General features: G+C 40.9%; 2 protein-coding genes across 2 annotated transcripts; both read right to left on the bottom strand.

Annotated features, from left to right (window-relative positions):
* Positions 1 to 356: 356 nt before the first annotated feature.
* Positions 357 to 20,573, bottom strand: LOC115669647 (probable leucine-rich repeat receptor-like protein kinase At1g35710). Its single transcript, XM_056313761.1, has 3 exons — positions 18,491 to 20,573; positions 17,630 to 18,116; positions 357 to 562 (listed from the first exon to the last, which is right to left on the bottom strand). Exons 1-2 carry the CDS (start codon positions 20,367 to 20,369, stop codon positions 17,674 to 17,676), a joined length of 2,322 nt encoding a protein of 773 aa, XP_056169736.1. The 5' UTR covers positions 20,370 to 20,573; the 3' UTR covers positions 357 to 562; positions 17,630 to 17,673.
* Positions 513 to 3,214, bottom strand: LOC130138757 (MDIS1-interacting receptor like kinase 2-like). The gene is made up of 3 exons (XM_056313767.1): positions 2,687 to 3,214; positions 1,433 to 2,635; positions 513 to 1,057 (listed from the first exon to the last, which is right to left on the bottom strand). Exons 1-3 carry the CDS (start codon positions 3,177 to 3,179, stop codon positions 690 to 692), a joined length of 2,064 nt encoding a protein of 687 aa, XP_056169742.1. The 5' UTR covers positions 3,180 to 3,214; the 3' UTR covers positions 513 to 689.
* Positions 20,574 to 20,838: the final 265 nt, after the last annotated feature.

Genomic DNA, 20,838 nt, shown 5'->3' with positions numbered 1-20,838 from the left:
TCATAACCCATTTTAATTATTTCGTTTAGTGTCACCAAAGACTGCTGAGAAATTGCTAGGAACTGCAACACAAAGACTATCTATTGAAATTATATGGTCAGTGGAACAAGACAACTCAAGTCAAAAACAGCTTTCGACATACTTCGCCTAAGTTCAATTTTGGCGGCCCCAAAACCTATTTACAAGTTTTCCACCTCACCCGTATCTTTTGAGAGTCTTCTCTAATTTGATTTCTTTGAGCCACTTGTAATACGTTGTGTCCAACCAAAATGAACGGATAACCGCTAAATCAGTAAATTCAATTTGAAAACTTGCATCAATTATTGAGCAAACATCTAAATGGAATCAATTACGTGGTAGAAATTGTGTACGGGTTCTCGTGTATTATGTTGGGACTGGTGCGGGTCTCTTTATTTCTTGATGCATTGTTTATTAATCATGCATTTCAATCTTATTGAAAAGAAGAAAAATGAACGGATGTCCTATATAAACTGCTTCTCACTCCTCTAGCATAGTACGGAAAAAAGTTTTACATGACTTAATTATGTGCAGAAGCCATACACTTTTATATCCTGAATCACTTTCACCAAATTGCAGCATCATTTAATCAATCTAACTCTTTATTTGGACAAACACTTAATAACCCCTTGCTCATCCCTTAGTCCTGATGAAGCTTCTGTTGATTCACCTTACATCCATGATCTGTTATTATCTCGGAGCTGAGCCAATGAGATCTCATGGAAGGGCCTCGCCAAGGGTAACTTTCGAGCTAGAAAAGCTTCCGAGACTTGCTTCATAGTTGGTCGGGACTTTGGATTAGCACTCAAGCAAGCGAGCGCAAGAGAAACTATCAGAACAATACTTCTTGCGACAGAGTTCTCTCTTGGATAAGGTAACCGCGGATCTAAGATTTTATGTAGCATGATATCTTCTCCACAGGATGTCCACAACGTAGATACAATATCTCCTGGATGCTCGCCCATCATCGTTTCCACTGCTACCACTCCAAAGCTATATACGTCGCATTTCTCATTAATGACCAAAGTATACGCGAGTTCTGGAAAGAAAAGATACAAAAGACATCAAAAATTTTGGCGGTTGAGGCTTCGGACATGATGGTTGCACCTTTACCCCCGCCCCGTTGTTGCCCGGGAGGAGCAACTTTTCCCTCCCCGTCCTCACCCCACATAACTATGTGCAGCACCCCACCCCGTTCCATTTACCCCTCCAATTTTCCTTTAAAAACAATTAATTTAATTTCCACAATAAAACGGTGAATAGAAATGAATGAATTAGTAATACCCATATAGATGTAATACAACATCGAGAAATCTTGACTATTCCGACAAATATTTACTTATCGGATTTTTTCCTCTACTAGTAACTTTCAGGATTAAAGAGAAAAACTTATGAAGCATGAAGTATTGCTCACCCGGTGCAATATATCCATAGGTGCCAGCGGTATTTGCGGTGAAGTTAGACGAGGAATGAGGATCCAGAAGCCTTGCGGTGCCAAAATCTGATACAAAAGCCTGCATTTTGCTGTTTAGTAAGATGTTGTTGCTAGATATGTCTCGATGAACAATTGGCTGAGCACAATTGTAGTGCATGTAAGACAAAGCGTGTGCCGTATCCCGGACGAGATCGACTCTTTTGGACCAATCCAATTCCACCGCTTTGACGTCATCTCTCAAAGCACAGAATAGACTTCCCCTTTCCATGTATTCGTAAATCAAGAACATGCATCGCCTGTGTAAGCAGAAACCATGGAGCTTGATTATGCTTCTATGCTTTACTTCTGTCAAGTGTTTCACTTCATTCCGAAAGCTCTTGTCGAAGGACGGGTCCTCCGCTTCAAGACGGTGAAGTTTCTTCAATGCCACGACTTTCCCATTGGGCAATCGCGCTCTATAGACGCTGCCATAACTGCCAGTCCCGATGCAATATTTGATGTCGAAGTCCTCCGTCGCATTAATTATGTCTTCATATGCAATCTTCCCATCATAATTCCATATTGACAAGAAATTTCCATTTTTCTCAGAAGTCTCTGATTGCACGCTCTTTGTTGCGCGTCGAAATAGGAAGCAAGATCCAACAACTATACAGGAAATGAATATCGTAGCTAGCAGAATGAACATCGTCATGTAATGAACTCCGCTAGACCTTCTTCTGTGGGCTTGGGTTTCGTCAAACTGGTTGCAATCTTGGTTACCGAGACAAAAGTTACCAGGATAATAAGCCCCGAGACTATCTGGAGCTGAAATTGGGCCCTCGAGATGATTGCATGATAAGTTAAGATCATATAATAATGTGCTTCGAAATGTGGGAATTGAACCAGAAGGAGAATTGTCTGGAATGGGGCACTTGAGATGATTGAATGATAAGTCTAGAAATTCGAGATTCCTTAAGTCTCCTATTCCCGATGGGATGGCACCAATAAATCTATTTTCCCGTAAATTCAGCACGACCAAGCTCTCCAAATTGCCTATTTCCGGTGGAATAGATCCACTGAGTTTGTTTTTTTGCAAATAGAGATGGGTCAAGCTCGTCAAATTCCCTATAGACGACGGAATGGGACCAGTGAAGTTGTTGGAACTTAAATCGACATAATCTGTTTTTGTGAGGTTTCCAAGTTCTAGAGGGATAGAGCCACCAAATATGAGGGATCGTAAATTGTGCAAGCAACCAACAGTCGGAGGGACTGCGCCGCTGATTTGATTATTACTGATATCAAGAAATTGAAGCATGGTGAGGTTTTGGACACAAGGAGGCAACTCACCGGTGAGAGAATTGTAGGACAAGTCAAGGTAAGTTAGCCTCGACAGAGTACATATCTGAATGGGGATTTCGCCGGCTAGTCCGGTGTGAAAGAGTTGGACAAAGGCGAGGTTCGGAAGGAGAGAGAAGTTCATGTTGCTGAAATTACCTCCTATTTGGTACTCAGTTGTCAAGTGAATTCCGTTGACGGTCCCAGAGGCGTCGCACGATACCCCGGGCCATGTGCAATGAGGTAAGGAAGTGTCGCCGGTGACGGAGGGAGGCCACCACCCGCTGTGGAGAAGCGCACTTGCCTCTGACTCATTAGAAGGCGCTGCTGCTGCAACAATTGGATTGTAGCAGGAGAAAGCTATGGTAGTAATCAGTACAATAACTAAGGACATGTTGCAGATTATGCTCATCAAGGGGTGACCTCTTCTTTCGCTGTAGTCGGAGAAACAGGGTCTTGTTCAGTCACGTGTTATACTGCACTTATATAAAGAAAAGCAAGAAGACACTACTGTGCTGACGCGCCAAAGGAAACGCGATTTGTACGGTTCACGCGTTCATCTTTTTAATGGCTCGACACACTTACGTTCAACCGTAACTCTCTTAGACTCACAAAAGTATAGACTCTGTCGGACTTTTTCCTTCCTTTTTGTTTAGAGATGATGGAGTTGCCATCATCTCGTAGGGCTGAAAAAGGGACACCAATCACTACAAAGTTGAATTAGTCTGCGAACCAATCCAAGTTTCAGCACCCCCGCAAACCCAAAACTACATGTCCAACATTATTTCGCCAGGTCTTACCAATTCTTTTTAAATATTACCAACGAGTTACCTGAAAAAAGTCGGTTATCAACATCTTTTTCTATACCTACAATACTTATTGAAATTTACCTACTCGGAAAAAGAAAATCTTATTTTTATATGTAGAACAATAGAATTTTTCTCTGCCAAATTCAATTTTATCTTTATTTTTTTGTGACAAGATTTAACGAACTATGAAAAAATGAGGCGACTCTTTTTTTAGTAGATAAAACGCGCTAAATCCCATAATACAAGCCAAGCACAAATTCCAAAAGCATGTCGGTATATCTACTGCCTTCTCTAAGCAAATGTAGAAAACATAATTATAACAGCTTTGGCAGTAGACGATTTTCTGCCCTTTTAGGCAAGTCTCCACTTAAAAATGCACCATGTGGCAATATTCTCAGGTGGCAATTTACATGAGATAAATTGGGCAAAAAATCTCTCTCTCTCTCTCTCTGCCCGCCACTCTGCCACCGTCGCAGTCGCACCACTGCCGCTGCTCTTAACTCGACTGAGACATGAATGAGAGAGAGAGAGACAGAGAGAGAGAGAGAGAGAGAGCAGCTGTTTGGGGCTTTCGTTGTGTTGAACGAAGTAAGATGGTCTTGCTAGAATGGGGTTTCGGCTCCGTTTATTTCAAGAAAAATGTAACGTTTTTTAAAAATGTTAGTCAAGAAATCATTTTTCAGAAAAATAATAATATTTTCTAGTATTTGGCTAAGATCTGAAAATGAATTGGAAAATATTTTTCATAATTTGGTACGGAAATTTTTATAAAAAAAAATTTGGCCTCGATGGACCCAGGCACAGGCGTCAAGGACCCAGGCTTGACCTCGATATTACCGGGCCTGGTGTCCCGGGCATGGGCATCAGTGTCCCGACCTCGGCCTCGATGAACCCTGGCACAACCTATATGGACTCGGGCCATAGCGTCGAGACCTAGCCCCGCTGCCAAGGACCCAGGAACAAGCATTGGGGTTCTCATGCCCAAGTGCAGCGTTTCTAGTCTAAGCACCGATACCTAATCACATTTTGAAAAATTATTTCCGATTTTTTAAAAAAGAAATTATTTTCCTGATTTTAAGTTTTGATAGGAAAACATTTTCCATTGATAATGAGAACATTTTTCGTTAACTCATTTTCCTAAGCGATCTAATGGCTAGAAAATAAGAAAAATGTTTTCCCGAAAAAATATTTTCGACAAGGCAAATGGAGAAGAGCTTTGTTGAATAAGATGTTAAATATCTTCGGAAGAATTTTGGATCACGTTCCATGTGGGTTGAACACCGATAACGATCATTTGGGGAGAATCATAATTAATGAATAGCATCATGAACTCTCGTTCATTGGAAGCGTGCTTGAGGTATACAGAAAATGCGGCATACGAGATTTCAAGGCGGAAAAAAGAATGATTTTATGATTTTAAGGTTCTTTTCTTTATTTATTTTTTGGGTTTTATGTCGATGGGTTTCCATGTCTCTGTGTCCTTGTGTTCATCCATTCTGATTAAATTTAAAGGTTGCGTTCATTATTACAAAACTTCAAGACATAAATTAATATATACGGTTGATTTTGTCTTTATAATGGATGAACTCTGATTCCGCAACATCGTGATTGCGAAGTGGCAGGCCCTCCATCGTAAGCTTCACGGTTAACTAATGATGATTCCATTAGAAGTTGAACCAGCTTACACATGGAAGTTGCACAAATTCCAGAAGTCAAGGTCTTTGTCGAGTACGCTCCTCAAAAGTCAACAAGTCAAGGTCTTTGGACATGTATTGATTGCCGGACCAAGAGACACGGTTCGTCTAGAATAATCGTCGTGGTCTTTTGTTGTTTTCGTGATGTCGGATCCTTGGCCATCGAAAAGGAAACGTTGATCAATTTGCCGCCTTTAATTGACTAGCAAGCCTTCAACTAAACAGAAATGATCCCGAATAACACGTAGTGAGTATCCTTACGTTGCCTAATTTTCGTGGCCACAACAACACAACACCACTTATCATGCATTGACAAAAAATAAATGACTGTCAAATAAATTATTCTCGGGATAAGGACACTAGGAGTGCCATAATTTTTGTACGACGCTCACTTGAGTACCACATCGGAGTAAAATAAATTATTTGAGTATCACTTCCGGCGAAAATGGATCACTTGAGTGCCATTTCCGGCAAATGAGCTTACGTGGATTTTTTATTTAATTTTTCATCCGACGTAGATTTTTTTAATGTTATTTTATTGATTTTTTTAATTTTTATTTTTCTTTATCTTTTAATTTTTATTTTTCTTTCTTTTTTTTTTTTTTTTTCAAGGTTGGCGAGGGTTACCGGTGACCATCACGGGCGGATCCAAAGAAATAACTTGCGACCAACCAGAAAAAGAAAGAAAAAGAAATAACTTGTGGGATATAAAAGGGTAATTATTGACTCATAACTTGTCCTCCTTCGGATGGATCACAGAGAATCCCAGAATCTCTATTTTGTTTACTTTTTTCTCCGACATTTCGTCTTGTTCTTCGAGACGACTTGAAGTCTTCCTTGTTGTGAAACACACGTTACTTTAGTTTGTCTCCATAGAGGGGCCTAACGGACTTCACATCTAATATCAAGAACGATTGTTCGAAAAACGACTCTGTGATCGAAATAATTCGGTCATAACTTTCATCTTAATCGAATCATTTTGTTTTTAAAACTCGAATTATTGGTTAACTGACTAAATGCTTAATTTATATACAATGGATTCTGTCCTACTGTCTCACATTCAGAAAATTCTCGCTGGTCACCCTATGGCCAAAGCTTTACAAGATATATATGAACATGCGAATTATGTGCATTTGTGATATTTGTTTAAGTCAAACAGTCCGATTACTTTGTATTGTCATTAAAACAAAAACAAAAAAATTTAATAACTTTATTTTGGACTATGTGTCAAGGTTTTCGGCATTGTGATAGCAAGTCAATTACCCATATATCCCATGTGCTAGTAACTTGTTTGATTGCTCAATGTAAATAGCTCATATCCCATGAGTTGCTCTAACTACCTTAATAGAAGTTAAATTTCAAGTTCAGTAGGACATCATGCAAAATAAAATCAACGATGGCTACAGATAAAATCTCAAGCCAGTTGTCACGACGTCGCTTGAATTTCATGGCTTCCGACCCTCGGTTGCTTGATAAAATTGGAGGGGATAAAGATACTAATAATGTCGTAATTTTTTTACAGTACTCACTTTGATGCGATAGCTATTTATGCGATCATTTAACTATCATAAGTCTTAAAAGCAAATCACTTAAGTTACATCGATAATTTTTTTTGCTGAAAATTCCTACGTGACTTTACTTTGCGATGAGTCACGTCGGATGTTTTAATATTAAATTAATGCCACAATGGACACAATGGATTTTCAAGTAAGGAAAATCGCCGATGTAATTTAAGTGATTGATTTTCTAGAGTTGTAGCACAAATTTTCTGACAAGTAGTATATTCTATTCTACTCACGCAATCTCTAAATTTGACAGTTTTATGATTCGACTAGAATTTAAATCAGCATACCATACTAAGAAAAAAGATTTAAAACCAGCAAGCATGCATGGGGTATTCTGGGGTTTCATGTGCGTTGGTTTTTGGATAATTCCGTGTTCAACGGTTCATGGGAAGTCATGGTCTTTGTGACCCTTTTATTGGTGATGCTTGGCCCCAAAAATTTCTAACCCATCGTAAGGGAAAGGTCATGGACCAATTTTCCAGCCTTCCATCAAGTGTTTCACTTCGTTTCGCATCTTCTTATCAAAAGATGGGTCCTTTGCATCAGGACGGTGAAGTTTCTTCAATGCCATGATATTCCCATTTCGCAATCATGCTCTATAGACACTACCACCATAATCTCCACTCCTGATGTAATATCTAATGTCAAAGTCATATGTTGCATTGATTATGTCTTTAAATGCAATTCTCCCATCAAAATTCCTTATCAACAAGAAATCTCCGGTTTTTTTATGTCTCTGAGCGCGCATGCTCTTCTTTATATATCGAAATACGAAGTAAGGTGTAAGAGTCTTGTTTTATTTCTTTTAGGAGTCTTCTCTAGTTTTAGTTCTTTGAGCCCCATGTGATACGTTTGGCTCAGTTAATCTTACTAGTGAGCACAGAACGAGAAGAAAAACATGCCCGTTCAATCAACCAAAATTTCGACCAAAAAACCAAATCAACCCAACCGAACAGATAATCACTATATCAATGAATACGATGGGAAAACTTGCATCGATTATTTAATAACGAAAAACGACAAAAGTAATGAAGTTTTTTTTTTTGGTAAGGACAAAAGTAATGAAGTTTGTAATAGGAAAATCGGAAAAGATTCGACGAGGTAGATGTGTGACCGGTTTTGATGATACACGTGGCTTCTGATGATACTCTTCCTTAAATGGTCATTTTGGGTCCTACTAATCTCACTCATTAATTAATCACACTTGTGTCTCTTTCAGACAGGAGAAGAGCTTATATGAGAATACCCTGAACTAGGAAATTTATCCAAGATATCAATTTCTTCTTCTGTATCAAGAATGTACTTAGTCGATTTAACTGTTAAGTAGGCCGTGAAAACATTAATGCGCTAATTAGATTTTGTCAGATCTGCGCCAATGAGATTGCATGGAAGGGCTCGATCATTGGTATCTTTCGAGCCAAAAAAGCTGCAGAAGCCTGTTTCATCTTCGGACGTGACTTTGGGTCAGCACGAAAGCAAGCAAGCGCCGGAGAAATCGCTTCAACAATTTTTTTTCGCGACAGAACTCTTTCTGGGAATAGGCAATCACGGATCTAACATGTTGAGTAACATGATATCTTCTCCTTCTACGGTTGATAGCACCGAGATGATCTCTGCCAGATGCTTGCCCATTAGTGTTACCATCGCCACGACTCTAAAGCTATATACGTCAGATTTCTCGTTAACCACCAAACTGTAAGCAAGCTCTGTGAAAAAGAAAGAAAATCACAAAGTTGTACATTCATATCTTAGAGTTGGAACCCGGACATCAGAGATGATTTTGAAACTAGTTATCACTCAACGTGATCTGTTACAAATGAGGGACACCTGGATGTTAATCAAAGCCTTCAATGCGTATCATCATTGAAATCTTTCTCTTAATGATCCATAGCATAGGAACTTGTTTACTAACTTTGTTCAGTGACTGCATGTAATAAACATATCTTTATCGAATCAAAGGCAGGAAATAAGAAAACTCTCTCATATAATTTTGGCCAAAGCAGCCTGTGAAATTGTCACCCTGTTTAGAAATTATTTGGGCTGTCGGATGAATAAACCAAGGTCTAGGCAGCAGGAATGTCCAGCTCTTTCTGTATTGAATGATTGTTCAAAAGAGGATTCTGTGATCAAAATAATTCGATCATGACTTTCATCTTAAAATAATCCTTTTGTTTTAAAACCTCGAATTATTGACTAAGTGATATAAAATTTAATTTAGATACGACGGATTCCGTCATAACATCTCATATTTATAATAATCTCGCCAGTCACCTTGTGGATGGAGCTTTACTAAATACATGTGAATAGGTGAATTGTGTGCGTTCGTGACATTTGTTTGAGTCGAATGGTCCAGGTACTTAGTATTGTAAAAAAAACAAAAAACAAAAAAAAGCTACTAACCGATTTTGGAGTACGTGTGTCAAGGTTTTGGACACCACACAAAATAAAATCAGGGACGACTACAGATAAAATTTCGAGCAAGTTGTCGTGACATCGCTTGAGTTTCATGGCTTCCAACCATTGCTTGCTCGATAAAATTGAAGGGAATAAGGATACTAACAATGTCATAATTTTTATACGATGCTCACTTTAACGCGATAACATTTTTAGCAGTCATTTAATTGTCATAATTTTTAAAAGCGGATCACTTAAGTTACATCGATAATTTTCTTGCTGGAAATTCCTATGTGACATTACTTTCCGGTGAGCCACGTAGGATGATTTAATATTAAATTAATGCCACAATGGATTTTTAACTAAGGAAAGTCGCCGATGTAATTTTAGGTGTTCGGCTTTTAGAAGTTATGGCACTAATTTTCCGACAAGCAAAATATTCTACTCATCCAATTTCTAAATTTCGCAGTTTTATGATTCTATTAGAATTTAAATCAGCATACCAACCGAAAAAAGAAAAAGAATTTAAACCAGCATGCACGTATGGATGGAACTTGTGCACATCCATCAAGAAGTCAAGGTTTTTCGGGAATCTATGTGTGTTGACTTTTGAATAAGTACATGTTCAATGGAAGTCATGGACTTATGATGCTTTTACTGATGATTATTGGCCCAAAAATTTCTAACTCATCGTAAGGGAAAGGTCATGGACCAATATTTCAGCCTTTCCTTCTTTTCACTAGCAAGCTTCAACTTATAAAGAGAAAGATCCTTATAATTACAATCACACGGTGGGTAAATACCGAAGCGCGTTGCGCATCCCAAACGATAGTGACCCTATTGGAATCATTTTTCAAAGCACAAATTAGACTTCCCCTTCCACCATGTACTCATAAACTAAGAATATGCATCACTTGTATAAGCAGAAACCATGGTGCTTAATATGCTTCTATATCGTACTTCTGTCAATTGCTTCACTTCATTTCGGAAGCTCTTGTCGAAAGATGAGTCTTCTGCTTCATGACGGTGAAGTTTCTCTGATGCCATGATTTTGCATTCTACATACGCTACCTTAACCTCTATTCACTATGCAATGTTTGATGTTAAAGTCTTTTGTTGCATTGATTATGTCTTCATATTTGATTCTCCCATCATAATTCCTTATTGACAAGAAATCTCCATTTTTCTTTGTTGTCTCTGATTGCATGCTCTTTGTTGCACGTTGAAATGCAAGCAAGGCCTAAGAACTAAATGGGAAATGAGTATTACCGCTAACTGGGGGATGCTCACCTTGGAGTCTTAGGTTACCATTATCCTAAGGATCATTGCCTTGAGAGATGGAGAGTAAAACCCTTTCGGGCTTTCTCCTACACGCTTTGTTTTACGTCTCGGCGGCCGGGCCCCCTCAAGCCCTCTTGTTCCCCCCATGTGTTTGTCTTCCCTGGGAGGAGGAAATACCCCTCTATGCTCTATATTCCGAGGGTTTGAATGAAGGGAAATGAGTATTATAGATAAGTGAGATTCTTAAAAAAAACATACTGTATGTCCAAAGTTAACAAGAGCCACAAGTTCATGAACAAGATCTAAATTTTTTTGGCGGACCACATGAAATTCTCCAGTCTCATTCAAAGGCTAACTCCCAATTATTTTTTAAAAATCCCTTTATGCTTCTGAAATTGATTATTATTGCTCCGAGTACACTATGTTGTTCAGTAATTGAAGTTTTGCTATTACTTCTAATCATTCACTAATCCACTCGTAACCCCATTATAATTATTTCGTTTAATGTTACAAACGACTACTGACAAATTGCTAGGAACTGCAATAAAAAAGACTGTCGATTTTGGGCAAAAGTACACCAGAAGTGCCATAACTTGCGTACGGCGATCACTTTGGTGCCATAACTTTTTTTCGAATCACTTTGATGCCAAGTCGGAGGAAAAGAGATCACTTTAATGTCAATTTGGCCGGAAATCCGACGTGGCATTTTTTATTAATTTTTTACGCCTACGTGGCTCGCCGAAGGATGAGTCAGCGTGTACAGTCAGCATTTTTTATTTTAAATAATTTTTTCCAGCGTGTACAGTCAGTATTTTTAATTTTAAATAATTTTTTTCCTTTTTTTTTCCTCTTCTTTCCTTTTTCTTTTCTTTTCTTTTTTTTCTTTTCTCCCCTCGCCGGCCGGTCGCCGGTGGCCGGCCGGTCGCCGATGGCCGGCCGGCCACCATGCGAAGCCCGAGAAGGGCCGGCGAGGGGCGGCCTCACCAGATCTGGGCAAGGCGACCCTCGCCGGTGACAGGCGAGCCCTCGCCCTCGCCTGCCTAGGCGAGGGCTTCCCTCGCCCGACGCCGGTAAGGGTCGCCCTCGCCAGATCCGGCGAGGGGCAGCCTCGCCTGTCACCGGTGATGGTCGCCTCGCCCAGATCTGGCGAGGCCGCCCCTCGCCGGCCATGGGCAAGGCCGCCCTCGCCCAGCCCTTCCCAGGCTTCACCGGTGGCCGGCCGGCCACGGGCAACCGGCCGACGAGGGGAGAAAAGAAAAAAAAGAAAAGAAAAGAAAAGAAAAGAAAAGGAAAAAAATTATTTAAAATTAAAAATGCTGAATGTACACGCTGAAAAAATTTATTTAAAATAAAAAATGCTGACTGAACACGCTGACTCATCCTTCGGCGAGCCACGTAGGCGGCAAAAATTAATAAAAAATGCCGCGTCGCATTTCCGGCCAAATTGACACTAAAGTGATCTTTTTTCCTCCGACTTGACACCAAAGTGATTCGAAAAAAAGTTATGGCACCAAAGTGATCGCCGTACATAAGTTATGGCACTTATGGTATACTTTTGCCGTCGATTTTGTAGTCAGTGGAACAAGAAGACTCTAAGTCAAAAACAGCTGCCGACATACTTTGCCTAAGTTCAATCGTGGTGGCCCCAAAAACTATTTACAAATTTTCCACCGCACCCATATATTTTAAGAGATGAAATTTACGTCAAACTCGAATCTGTTCGGCCATGGGCAGATCTAGAATATAGTCGAGGCAAGTCCTCAACATGGACATGGTTGAACTGTTGGCACGCGTCTTGGAAGATATTCCTACTTCTTCCACTAATAATGTTATCACATTCAAATATACCACTTTAGACATGCTAATTCTCGAATATGAAAAAAACAAGTCATTGATTGCTGAAACTTTACTTTTCAGTTCTTTTATTTGATCTAGAATTACCTAAAACCTCTTGGGGTTGCACCCCAACAAAACTATTCATCCGCAAGAATGTTATTTTATAATATAAACAACCTTTGATAAGATGATCTAGTATTCGAAAACCAATTGATCATATCACTTTCTTGCGACATTAAAGAAGAATAATAGAAATGCAAATGAAAGAAACGTGAAGTGCATCAATAAACTTTGGATTTAAGTTCCGAAAAAACAGGACACTCTCAAACATTGAATTTCCGGACGAAGTTGTTCGAGCTCAAATTTGGCAGTTTGATATTCCTTATATCTCCCGTTTCCGATGGGATGGCACGGTTGATCTAATTTCGGATTTAGGCTTGTATCAATCAAGTTCTCCAAATTGCCTAATTCCGACGGAGTGGATCCATCAAGTTAGTTTTCTTGCAATTAGAGTTAAGTCAAGCTCGTCAAGTTCCCAATTTCTGGAGGATAAGATCCACTGAATTTCATTCTCTTGCATATACAGATATTTCCAGCTCGTCAAATTCCTTATAAATGACAGAATGAGACCGGTGAAGTTGTTGCGGCTTAAACCAACATGATTCGATGTGAGGGTTTGGAGCTGCCCAATTTGTTTGAGGTGAAGTTGAGCTATTACATATTGTACAAGCAACCGTGCGTCTAGGGGATTGCTAAGTGCATTGAATCTAAGATTTTATGATAAATGTCAAGAACACGAAGCCTGGTAAGGTTCTCCCGAGAGGGAGGCAGCACACTGGCGATAGAATTGCAGGACAAGTGAAGGTGCCTAAGTCTTCATAATGCACAGATTTGGGGCTCGTGCTGGACACCATGGCAAATACATAGTGAATGTCCTTAACACGCCAAACATTCATGGCAAGAACAACGCATTATCAATCATCATGCATTCCCATATAACTAAAAAGACAAAAGATAAACAGGAAAAGTGTTAGAAAAATCTTAAACCTATTGCAGTGATGCCAATTTAGTCCTAAATCTTTTAATTGTGTCACTTTAGTCCTAAACCTTTTGACATAGTGCCAATTCAGTCCTTCAGACTAATTTTGATCGGATATTATTGACGTGAACGATGGCCTGCTTACGTGGCACGATCGGTGCTAACGTGGATAATTTTTAATAATATTTTAATATTTTTCGATTTTTTTCTTTCTTTTCTTTTTCTTTCTTCATCCTTTTGCCGGTGGCCAGCCACTGGCCATGGCCGGGTGGGCCTGGTCTCACTAAGGCTAGGGTCACCGTCGCCAGCCATAGGTGAGGCCCAGCCTGGGCAAGCCCTTGTGAAGGCTCCCTTTGCTAGATCGGGTGAGGCTTGCCCTCGCCCAAGCTAGGGCGGCCTCACTAGATTTGGTGAGCAGAACCCTTGTCGAGGCTCGCCCTTGCCCAGCCAGGCCTTGCTGTGGTAGGCGACGACGACTCTTGCCCAAGTGATGCCAGCCTACTCGGCCATGGCCGGTGTCTAATGGCCAATTACTGGCAAAAGAAGAAGAAATGAAGAAAAAGAAAGAAAAAAAGAAAAACAATCAGAAAAAATAATAAAGAAATCGAAAAATATTAAAATATTATTTAAAATTGTCCATGTCAGCGCCGCTTGTGCCACGAAAGCCAGCTGGCGTCCACGTAAGTAATATCTAACTAAAATTAGCTGGAATGACTGAATTGATACTATGCCAAAAGGTTTAGGATTAATCTGGCAAAATTAAAATGTTTAGGGCTAAATTGACATAAATTCAATATGTTTAGGATTCCAAAAATAAATAGACTGTCTGATAACTGCTTTTAACTCGCTACTTCGCTGACTTTTAGCCAAGCTAGTATAACAGAAGTTTGACTTGACTCGAATCGCACAAGCCGTATACTTCAAATACTCTACCACGTTCACCAATTTGCAGCATCATTTTGTCAATCAACTCTTCACTTGTTGGACTTTATTTATTTGCATTGGGACAAGTACTTCGTGGCCCTTGCTCTTGTTGTAGGCTTAACGAGATTTCTGTTGATCCACCTCACCCACCATGCTCCTTAATTTTATTTTTTTTTGGAACTGCGCAAGTGAGATTGAATGGAAAGGCTTGGCCACCGCTAGCTTTGGGGCCAGAAAAGCTTCCAAAACTTGTTTCATTATGGGTCATGACTTTGGATCACTGCTTAAGCAAGCAAGCGCTAGAGAACCAGAACAATACTTCTTTGGACATAATTCACTCTTGGGATTGAAAAGCTCGAGTCTAATATTTGATGTAGCATAATATCTTCTATGAAGAGTGTCGACGGCATTAAGATAATCTCACCAGAATGCTCACCCACTATTGAGATGATTGTATGATAAGTAGAGGCGATCTAAGTACGAAAGCTCTTTAAATGAGAGAATTGAGCCCGAAAGAGAATTATTGTGAGGGTCGAGATGGCTTGCCCTGACCAAACTCTTAAATTCAATGGGGATTCTTCCTTTGAAGTTGTTCAAGCTCAAATCTAGAAAAGCGAGCATCTCCAATTTCGAAATGGGATGGCACAGTCATTCTATCTTTCCGTAAATTCAGAACGATCAAGCTTGCTACATTTCCCAGACGTGACTGGAGGAGGCAAGAGAGGGAATTTGAATTTAAGCTCACATCGGTTAAGTTCTCCAAATTGCCCGTTTCCAATGGAATGGATCCATTCAGTTTGTTTACTTGCAAATAGAGGATTCTCAAGTTCTTCAGAGTCCCTATTTCCGGAGAATAAGATCGACTTAATTTGTTTTCCTTCATATAGACATTTTACAAGCTTTCCTAATAACAACGGTCTTTAAAGAGGGAATCACTTGCAGAAACTAAAACCCAAGATTAGCTATGTGGTTAAAGGAACGAATTTGTATGTACGGGTTGGCCCTACGATATAGGTTCGATTCCCCACACCCACAAAAATGAAAACAATTCCCTGTTGAGACCGCCTATGCTGATTTTCACTCATGTCTTAACTGGACTACGAAATTTGTGGATATTTCATGGATTCGTGGTTTACTCACTTAAAGTGGGATTTCTTACAATGGACTGAAATAGAGGCTTTCTTGGGTTGGACGAAGTAATATAAAGAACAGCTTAGAATATGGGCTTGCTAAAATGGGCTTCGGTATCGGACTATTTAACATGCCTTGAAAATCTTCCTCAGTTGGGCTAGGATTAATTTCAATTTCAAAAAATTGTAGGAGAAAAATTGGATCTGCAATAGGATTAACTGATTCACAAGCGAAGTATAATACAAAGGAGTGAGTGCCTAAGCTGAAGCGTTCTAAGAATCTGCACACCCTAAAGAAGTTTCGGCCCCTCCATCGAGAGATTATACTGCCCGTTCTAAAATCTATAAATTTCAACGATTCAATCAGAACTTAAACCAGAACGAATTTTCTGCATGGCACTTGTACCCATTTGTCACGAAGTCAAGGTCTTATGTGGAGAGTATGCAATTGGAGTGTCACCAGAAGTCAAGGTCTTTGTGGTTTAATTTGTTGATTTTGGGACCATGAGAACTACAACATGTAGCGGGCCTTTTGGGGTTTCATATGTTGATTTTGTGGACCACTACGCGTTACATGGTTCGTAAGAAGTGATGGTCTTCATGGACTTCTCGCTGGTGTTTGGCCTTGAAAAAACGAGCTATACCCATCTTTTATGGAACGAAACATAATATTATATGGACTTTTTCTACGACTTTATCTTAATAGAATCAATTACGTTGTAGAAATTGTGTATGGGTACTTATGTTTTATATTGGGACTAGTGTGGGTCTCGTTATTTCTCGGAAAAGTGCCAAAAAAGTGCTAAACCTTTTGCATTAGTGCCAATTTAGTCCTAAACCTTTTTTTGGTGTCAATTCAGTCCTAAACCTTTTGCATTGGTGCCAATTAAGTCTTAAACCTTTTAAATTGGTGCCAATTCAGTACTAAACCTTTTATTTTTGTGCCAATTTAGTCCTTCCGGTCAATTTTAACAGGAATTTGCTGACGTGGACGCCTCCCGGCCGGCGGCCGGTCACCGGCGCCGACATGGCGCTGACGTGGACAATTTTAATAATATTTTAATATTTTTTTGAATTTTTATTTTTTTCCCTTTTTTTTCCACTTTTTTTTGTCCCCCCCTCTTTCCTCTGGCCGGTCGCCAGTCCGGCGACCGGCCAGAGGCCAGAGGCCGGCGAGCTCGACCTCGCCGGCCACTGACGAGGGCGGCGAGCTCAACCTCGCCGGCCACTGACGAGGGCGGTGGCCTCGCCCGGCGAAGTCTAGCCTCACCCGGCGAAGGCTAGCCTCGCCTTGGTCGGGCGAGGCTCGAACCCTCACTGGAGGCCGTGGCGAGGGCGAGCCTCGCCATGGTCGAGCGAGGCCCGATCTCGCCGGATCCGGCAAGGTCGAGCCTCGCCCGGCGACCTCGCCGATCCGGCGAGGTCGGGCCTCGCCCGACCATGGCGAGGCTCGCCTCGCCGCGGCCTCCGGCGAGGGCTCGAGCCTCACCTTGGTCGGGCGAGGCTCAAACCCTCGCCGGAGGCCGCGGCGAGGCCCGACCTCGTCGGATCTGGCAAGGTCGAGCCTCGCCCGACCAAGGCGAGGCTCGCCCTCGCCGGGCGAGGCCGCCGCCCTCGCCAGTGGCCGGCGAGGTCGAGCTCGCTGGCCTCTGGCCGGTCGCCGGACCGGAGACCGGCCAGAGGAAGGAGGGGAGACCAAAAAAAAAAGTGAAAAAAAAGAAAAAAAAGGAAAAAAAAATAAAAAAAAATATTAAAATTGTCCACGTCAACGCCACGTCGGCGCCGGTGACCGGCAGGCGTCCACGTCGGCAAATTCCGGTCAAAATTGACCGGAAGGACTAAATTGGCATAAAAACAAAAGGTTTATGACTGAATTGGCACCAATTTAAAGGTTTAGGACTTAATTGGCACCAAAAAAAGGTTTAGGACTAAATTGGCACCAATGCAAAAGGTTTAGGACTGAATTGGCACTAAAAAAAGGTTTAGGACTAAATTGGTACTAATGCAAAAGGTTTAGGACTTTTTTGGCACTTTTTCCTGTTATTTCTTGATACATTGTTTATTGATCATGCATTTCAATCTTACTGAAAAGAAGAAAAATAAACGGATGTCCTATATAAACAGCTTCTCACTCCTATACATAGTATGGTAAAAAGTTTTACATGACTTAATAATGTGCAGAAGCCATACACTTCTATATAACTTACACCAAACTGTAGCATCATTTTATCAATCTAACTCTTTACTGGACAAGCACTTAATAACCCTTGCTCATCGCTTAGTCCTGACGAAGCTTCTGTTGATCCACCTTCCAACCATAATCTGTTGTTATCTCGGATCTGAGCCAATGAGATCTCATGGAAGGGCTTCGCCAATAGTAACTTTCGAGCTAGAAAAGCTTCCGAGACTCGCTTCATAGTTGGTCGAGACTTTGGATTAGCACTCAAGCAAGCAAGCGCCAGAGAAACTATCAGAACAATACTTCTTGCGACGGAGTTCTTCCTTGGATAAGGCAACCGCGGGTCTAAGATTTTATGTAGCATGATATCTTCTCCAAAGGATGTCCAAAATGTAGATACAATATCTCCAGGATGCTCACCCATCATTGTTTCCATCGCTACTACTCCAAAGCTATATACGTCGCATTTCTCATTAACAACCAAAGTATACGCGAGTTCTGGAAAAAAGAACACAAAAGACATAAAAATTTTGGCGATTGAGGCTTCGAAAAGGATGGTTGCACCCTTACTCCCTACCCCGTCGCTGCCCGGGAGGAGCAACTTTTCCCTCCTCGTCCTCACCCCACATAACTATGTGCAGCACCCCACCCCGCTCCATTTGCCCCTCCAATTTTCTTTAAAAATAATTAATTTAATTTCCACAATAAAACGTTGAATAGAAATGAATGATTTAGTAACACCGATATAGATGTAATACAACATCGAAAAAATCTTGACTATTCCTACAAATATTTACTTATCGGACTTGTGCCTCTACTAGTAACTTTCAGGATTAAAGAGAAAAACTTATGAGGCACGAAGTATTGCTCACCTGGTGCAATATATCCATAGGTGCCAGCGATATTTGCGGTGAAGTTAGAAGAGGAATCAGGATCCAAAAGCCTTGCGATGCCAAAATCTGATACAAAAGCCTGCATTTTGCTGTTCAGTAAGATGTTGTTGCTAGATATGTCTCGATGAACAATTGGCTGAGCGCAATCGTGATGCATGTAAGACAAAGCATGTGCCGTATCACGGACGAGATCAAGTCTTTTGGACCAATCCAATTCCACCGCTTCAACATCATCTCTCAAAGCACAGAACAGACTCCCCCTTTCCATGTATTCAAAAACCAAGAACATGCATCGCCTGTGTAAACAGAAACCATGGAGCTTGATGATGCTTCTATGCCTTACTTCTGTCAAATGTTTCACTTCATTTCGAAAGCTCTTGTCAAAGGACGGGTCCTCTGCTTCAAGACGGTGAAGTTTCTTTAATGCCACGACTTTCCCATTGGGCAATCGCGCTCTATAGACGCTACCATAACCGCCAGTCCCGATGCAATATTTGATGTCGAAGTCGTCAGTTGCATTAATTATGTCTTCATATGCAATCCTCCCGTCATAATTCCATATTGACAAGAAATTTCCATTTTTCTCTGTAGCCTCTGGTTGCACCTTTTCTGTTGCACGTCCAAACAGGAAGCAAGATCCAACGACTATACAGGAAATGAATATTGCAGCCGGTGGAATGAACATCATCTTGTAATGAATTACGCTAGACCTTCTTCTGTGGGCTTGGGTTTCGTCGAACTGGTTCAAATCTTCGTTACCGAGAAAAGCGTTATCAGGAATATAAGCCCTGAGATTATCTGGAATTGGGCCCTTGAGATGATTGTATGATAAGTTAAGGTGATAAAAAAATGGTGTGCTTTGAAATTTGGGAATTGAGCCAGAAAGAGAATTGTTGTGAAGATCGAGATGGATTAAATGCCTCAAATTCTCAAGTTCAATAGGGATTTTCCCAACCAAGTTGTTTGAGCTCAAATCTAGATATACGAGATTCTTCATGTCTCCTATTTCCGATGGGATGGCACCGTCAAATATATTTTTCTGTAAATTCAGCTCGAACAAGCTCACTAAATTGCCTATTTCCAACGGAATGGAACCATTGAGTTTGTTTTCTTGCAAATAAAGAGAAATCAAGCTCGTCAAATTTCCTATTTTTGGAGGAATAGATCCAATGAGTTTGTTTTTTTGCAAATAGAGCTGGGTCAAGCTCGTCAAATTCCCTATAGTCGATGGAATGGGACCAGTGAAGTTGTTGCAACTTAAATCGACATCACCTATGTTTGTGAGGTTCCCAAGTTCTAGAGGAATAGAGCCACCAAATTCGTTTGAGCCAAATCTGAGGGATCGTAAATTGTGCAAGCAACCAACAGTCGGAGGGATTGCGCCGCTGATTTGATTATAACTGATATCAAGAAATTGAAGCCTGGTGAGGTTTTGGACACAAGGAGGCAACTCGCCGGTGAGAGAATTGTAGGACAAGTCAAGGTGAGTTAGCCTCGACAGAGTACATATCTGAAGGGGGATTTTGCCAGCCAGTCCGCTGTAAATGAGTTCAAGAGAAGTGAGGCTCGGAAGGAGAGAGAAGTTCATGTTGCTGAAATTACCTCCTATTTGGTACTCAGTTGGCAAGCGAATCTCCTTGACCCTCCCAGAGGCGTCGCACGATACCCCGGGCCAGGCGCAAAGAGGTAAGGGAGTGTCGCCGGTGACGGAGATAGGCCACCACCCGCTGTGGAGAAGCGCACTTGCCTCTGACTCACTAGAAGGCGCTGCTGCTGCAAGAATTGGATTGTAGCAGGAGAAAGCTATAGTGGTAATCAGTATACTAACTAAGGACAAGTTGCAGACTATGCTCATCATGGGGTGACCTCTTCTTTCGCTGTAGTCGGAGAAACAGGGTCTTGTTCAGTAACGTGTTATACTGCACTTATATAAAGTAAAGCAAGAAGACACTACTGTGCTGACGCGTCAGAGGAAACGCGATTTGTACGGTTCACGCGTTCATCTTTTTAATGGCTCGACACACTTACGTTCAACCGTAACTCTCTTAGACTCAAAAAAGAATAAACTCTGTCGGACTTTTTCCTTCCTTTTTGTTTAGAGATGATGGAGTTGCCATCATCTCGTAGGGCTGTAAAACGGACACTAATCACTACAAAGTTGAATTAGTCTGCGAACCAATCCAAGTTTCAGCACCCCCGCAAACCAAAACTAACATGTCCAACATTATTTCGCCAGGTTTTACCAATTCTTTTTAAATATTACCAACAAGTTACTTGAAAAAAGTCGTTTATCAACATCTTTTTCTATACCTACAATACTTATTGAA

Source organism: Syzygium oleosum, unplaced genomic scaffold (assembly GCF_021117445.2).
Source record: "Syzygium oleosum isolate NSW1041296 unplaced genomic scaffold, Sole_v2.1 Sole_v2.08, whole genome shotgun sequence".
NCBI lineage: Eukaryota > Viridiplantae > Streptophyta > Magnoliopsida > Myrtales > Myrtaceae > Syzygium > Syzygium oleosum.
The sequence above is the reverse complement of the archived record's forward strand: the minus strand, read 5'-3'. Positions and strand labels throughout refer to the sequence as shown.